This window comes from Dreissena polymorpha, chromosome 9 (assembly GCF_020536995.1).
Source record: "Dreissena polymorpha isolate Duluth1 chromosome 9, UMN_Dpol_1.0, whole genome shotgun sequence".
NCBI lineage: Eukaryota > Metazoa > Mollusca > Bivalvia > Myida > Dreissenidae > Dreissena > Dreissena polymorpha.
Window position 1 is genome coordinate 39,384,599 of NC_068363.1, and position 6,000 is coordinate 39,390,598.

Genomic DNA, 6,000 nt, shown 5'->3' on the forward strand with positions numbered 1-6,000 from the left:
TGGAATTTCTGACAATGGTGGAGCTGGTAGGGGACCATATTGCTTGACAATAGCCTTGTTTGAACTATATTTTTTGTCTGTAAAGTTACCACTTTTGTTTTGATATTTTTACAACTCAATAATGAAGCTGGCCACAACGCCTTTTTGCTGTCTGAATTCACACATATTCATATAACCAGTATCAAGTAAAACTGAAAATGCCATCTTGTAGTTGTCATGATCACTTCCTGCATGTGACATGTATACGACAAGCCACACCTACCTCTAGATCTCAGAAATGTTACCCGTGCCTATAACATGTACAACATGCCTTGTCGACTTGCAGTTTTCATTCATCAGCTCCCATGCATACGACATTTGAGTCACCAGCCGTTAAGTGTCCTAGATTAGCCTTTTAAGCCCACACAGGCTAATCAGGGACAACACTTTGTGTTTTTATGCCCCCGGTAGGGTGGCATATAGCAGTTGAACTGTCCGTCAGTATGTCAGTCTGTCCGTCCGTCAGAAAAAAAAACTTTAAAGTTGGCCATAACTTTTGCAATATTGAAGATAGCAACTTGATATTTGGCATGCATGTGTATCTCATGAAGCTGCACATTTTGAGTGGTGGAAGTTTAAGGTCAAGGTCATCCTTAAAGGTCAAAGGTCAAACAAATAAATAATTTTTTATTTAAACTTGTTTTTTCGGTAAGGAGGGACTTTCTTGAAAGTAAAAATGCTATAAAAGCGGAAAGTGTCGTCCCTGATTAGCCTGTGTGGACTGCACAGGCTAATCTGGGATGACACTTTACGCACATGCATTTAGCCCAGTTTTCTCAGAACGCCGCTCATATTGCTATTGCTGATTCTAGTTGTCTGTGACGGAGACAGCCAAGAAGAAGGCCGACAGTGACCTGTGGTCGGAACTCGAGTCTCTGCACTCCGAGCACCAGGCTGCAACCAAAGCACTCCGAGATCAGATGGAGGCTGATAAGCACGATGCTGTCCAAGAGGTGAGTCGGTCCACCTTGACTACACAGTTGTAGCAAGTCATGCTTTGGTTTGCGTGGATTTTCCAGTGTTTTCAACATCATATCAGTCAACTCATGACGGCTAGTTTACATGCTAAGATATATATAATATATATATATATATATATATACACTTTCCGCTTTTATGATATTTTTCATTACTAAACATCATTTGCCCTCTCAATTACAAAGATATGGTAAGAAGATTAGCAAAAGCTTCTTTTTTTTCCACTTAGAAGTGTCTATGTGCTACCACCATTAAACCAGAACAGCCTGCGAGGTTTTATGCTGTTTGCTGCCCATCAGAACTATAAAGTTGGACTTAAACAGTAAAACTTGAAACTAGTAAAAAGGTCTTAAATTAAATTTGATTTCCTAAGGAACTGCAAAGGCGTCAAAGTGCGTATCTGAGTAGTAAAAGGTTAATGTCATATTTTTGTTTACAGATTCAAGCCAAACTTACCACAGAACACAAGGATGAGCTACAAGCAATAGTTCAAGGTTTGAAAGACAAGCACCAGCATGAACTACAGGAATCTGAGGAAAAAATGTGTGCTTTAAAAGTGCAATATGAACAGTTGGCCTCTAAATTTGAGATGGAAAGGGGACAAATACTCTCTAAAATGGAGGAAGAAAAGTTTGAACTGCTCTCAAGATTGGAGGAAGAAAAGGAAGCCCTGAAAGAGGAAATGATTACCCAGTTGAAGTTGTTTGAGGAAAACATGTTGAAGCTTGAACATAAATGCAAATTGGAGAATAGGCAACTGGAGGAGGATTTGATGATTGCAAAGACAGCCGCTGTCAACAGGGTGAGGGAGGAACTGCAGCTGGAGAAGCAGGTGTGCCTGTCAGCCCTCGAGGAGAAACTAAAAGAGGAGCATGAAGATGAAATAGAAAAGGTTAGCATTTCAGTAGAAAAGGTTAGCATTTAACTAGAAAAGGTTAGCATTTCAGTAGAAAAGGTTAGCATTTCAGTAGAAAAGGTTAGCATTTCATTAGAAAAGGTTAGCATTTCAGTAGAAAAGGTTAGCATTTCAGTAAAAAAGGTTAGCATTTCAGTAGAAAAGGTAAGCATTTCAGTAGAAAAGGTTAGCATTTCAGTAGAAAAGGTTAGCATTTCAGTAGAAAAGGTTAGCATTTCAGTAGAAAAGGTCAGCATTTCAGTAGAAAAGGTCAGCATTTCAGTAGAAAAGGTTAGCATTTCAGTAGAAAAGGTTAGCATTTCAGTAGAAAAGGTTAGCATTTCAGTAGAAAAGGTTAACATTTCAGTAGAAAAGGTTTTCATTTCAGTAGAAAAGGTTTTCATTTCAGTAGAAAAGGTTAGCATTTCAGTAGAAAAGGTTAGCATTTCGGTAGGAAAGGTTAGCATTTCGTTAGAAAAGGTTAGCATTTCGGTAGAATAGGTTAGCATTTTGGTAGAAAAGGTTAGCATTTTGTTAGAAAAGGTTAGCATTTTGGTAGAAAAGGTTAGCATTTTGGTAGAAAAGGTTAGCATTTCGGTAGAAAAGGTTAGCGTTTCGGTAGAAAAGGTTAGCGTTTCAGTAGAAAAGGTTAGCATTTCAGTAGAAAAGGTTAGCATTTCAGTCGAAAAGGTTAGCATTTCAGTAGAAAAAGTCAGCATTTCAGTAGAAAAGGTCAGCATTTCAGTAGAAACAGTTAGCATTTCAGTAGAAAAGGTTAGCATTTCAGTAGAAAAGGTTAGCATTTCAATAGAAAAGGTTAGCATTTCAATAGAAAATATTAGCATTTCAGTGGATAAGGTTAGCATTTCAATAGAAAAGGTTAGCATTTCAATAGAAAAGGTTAGCATTTCAGTAGAAAAGGTCAGCATTTTAGAACCACAGGTCACCTTTTAATTTCTGTCATATGGATCATCTTTGAATACTACTGATTTTAACACTAAACTTCAGATACCAAGTTGAGAAATTGCAATTTTTGTGATCTGCCTGTTTTGAAATCTTTGGATTTAAAGACTTAACTTATTTTTATACGCCCGTCTATGACGGGACGTATTATGGTATACCCCGCGTCCGTCTGTCCGTCCGTCCGTCTGTCCGTCCGTATGTCTGTTAATGTCGTACGCTACGTCAAATATCCTTCGATGGATTTTTTTCAAATTTCAACACAATCTTAATATTGATAAACCCTGATCCCCTTTCGTTTTTGACGGAATTCTGAATTGTCGTTCCAGAGTTATGGGACTTTGTTCGTCAAAATTTCGTTATTTCATTGAATGTCCTACTGTAGCTATATAAAAATGTTAAAGTTGTTATAACTTTGGTATGCTTGGACCTAGAGTCTTGAAACTTGACATGAAGGTTGGCCAGAACTAGTAAGTAACCCCTGGACATTTCAAGGTCATTCATTTGAAGGTCAAGGTCACTGTGACCTTGAATGTAAAAATGTTAAAGTTCTTATTTCATGTTATAACTTTGGTATGCTTGTACCTAGAGTCTTCAAACTTGAAATAAAGATTGGCCAGTACTAGAAGATGACCACTGGTCATTTCAATGTCATTCATTTGAAGGTCAAGGTCACTGTGACCTTAAATGTTAAAATGTTAAAATTGTTATAACTTTGGTATGCTTGGACATAGAGTCTTCAAACTTGACATGAAGGTTTGCAAGCACACTTAGATGACCACTGGTCATTTCAAGGTCATTCATTCTAAGGTCAAGGTCACACAAGGTCACTGTGACCTTAAATGTTAAAATGTTAAAATTGTTATAACTTTGGTATGCTTGGACATAGAGTCTTCAAACTTGACATGAAGGTTTGCAAGCACACTTAGATGACCACTGGTCATTTCAAGGTCATTCATTCTAAGGTCAAGGTCACTGTGACCTTAAATGTTATTGTTGTTCATGTATCCTACCGTAGCTCAAATATCCCCCGATGGATTTTTTATACGCCCGTCTATGACGGGACGTATTATGGTATACCCCGCGTCCGTCTCTCCGTCCGTCCGTCCGTCCGTCCGTCCGTCCGTCCGTCTGTTAATGTCGTACGCTACGTCAAATATCCTTTGACAGATTTTCTTCAAATTTTAACACAATCTTAATATTGATAAACCCTGATCCCCTTTCGTTTTTGACGGAATTCTGAATTGTCGTTCCAGAGTTATGGGACTTTGTTCGTCAAAATTTCGTGATTTCATTGAATGTCCTACTGTAGCTCAAATATCCTTCGATGGATTTTTTTCAAATTTCAACACAATCTTAATATTGATAAACCCTGATCCCCTTTCGTTTTTGACGGAATTCTGAATTGTCGTTCCAGAGTTATGGGACTTTGTTCGTCAAAATTTCGTGATTTCCATGCTCATGTACTTATAAAATAAACCATGTATTCAAATACAAATAAACTGAAGTAAAAAAATGATTCAAAGGGTTATTTATTACCTTACTACTTCATTGGCGAACGACGGGCGTATCATGCGCTCATGGCGCAGCTTTTATTTAAAAATATTTCTCTATTTGTTTGACTTCTTTTGAAAATCTTAAAGACATTTAAAAAATCTGGATTAATTTCCCCATTTCATTCTAAGACTTAAGAAAGACTACAGCAAAGATAAGTTATATTGATATGTGTTTAGAATTGCTAGCTAGCTTTGAGGACTTTATTTAAAAATTAATCACTTTAGATAAAAGATTCAAAATAAGCATTGGTGAATGTATATGTAAAATCACATTAACTGAATTCTAAAAGGAACGGTTTATAGAATTCTAAATATGGGTAATAAAGTTAATGGAAATGAGTTGCGTTCTGGCAAAATGGTCCTTAATGCATGTGCGTAAAGGGTTGCCTCAAATTAACCTGAGCAGATATCAGTATGGATCGTTTCTGCAGCTTACAATAAATGTCAATAATCACATATGATCTGTATTGATTGTTTCTTACAAAAATTGTTTATTACAGCTAACAATTGACGTCCATAATCAGATATCATTTATGATTGATTCTACAGCTTACAATTAGCGTCAATAATCAGAGATCGTTTATGATTGTTTTTACAGCTTACAATCAACGTCAATAATCAGATATCATTAATGATTGTTTTTACAGCTTACAATCAACGTCAATAATCAGATATCGTTTATGATTGTTTTTACAGCTTACAATCAACGTCAATAATCAGATAGTGGAGGCAGTAGAGCAGGAGAGGCGATCTACCAGTGAGAGAATGGTCGACCTTGAAAACAAATATGGCAGCCTCGTGAGGCAGTTGGTCTCCACGGGACCTGTCCTAGCGCACTTCGTAGAGTCGTACATACTTCTGCAGAAGGAGGTCAAGCGTTTACCGAAGATCATTGAGAAAACAGTGTCAGGTGTCACTCAACAGGTAAAATGCACATTATCGAGACATGTTATTGCAGGGGTTTTTTTTAGAGAAAGGGGAAGACGCTGGACGCTGGGTGACAGGGGAAAAAAGAGTGCGAAAGAGACAAATTAGGGGAAAAAATAAAAACTGTTCATTTCAATGTCTATAACTCATTAAAAGAGGCTTGTCTCTGTCCTTTTTGTTCTTAAACACATTTAACACGTATTAAAGTCAAAGTTCTTAATAGATGGGTGTAGATCTTGATAATGGGAAATGTTTTCAACTATATTTCTGTACTGGGGCCGGGGGACGATGTCAATTTTGTGATTTCAATTTCATGATGAATGGGTTGACGATCTTGATCTGCTACAGTATTGGAAGGGAAAGGAGCGGCAGCTGCCGATTGTCTACTTTCACTTTCACAATGTTCGATGTTGATTACCTCAGAATCCTGCTGGGTTATAACGGTTTTCGATGATTCTTTCTTAGAAAATGCCTCGATGCGTTCAGTATCTTCCGAGTCCGAATGTTTTTATTTTGTTTGTGTAAGAACGCCAATTGTGAGACATTTTTTTTTCTGTTTTCACGTTTATATCTTGGCTTGCACATAGCCCGGATGAAAATTCAACTGGTTTCCGGTAATAAATTGACGAAACACCCTTCTCGCGC

The 6,000-nt window shown here is 37.4% G+C and overlaps 1 protein-coding gene across 1 annotated transcript in view; it reads left to right on the forward strand.

Annotated features, from left to right (window-relative positions):
* LOC127845145 (kinesin-like protein KIFC3) overlaps window positions 1-6,000 on the forward strand; it is a 67,328-nt gene that overhangs the window by 21,612 nt on the left and 39,716 nt on the right. Inside the window, 3 exon segments of the mRNA XM_052375867.1 lie at window positions 852-992; window positions 1,457-1,909; window positions 5,125-5,352. Coding sequence (XP_052231827.1) covers window positions 852-992; window positions 1,457-1,909; window positions 5,125-5,352 — 822 coding nt within the window.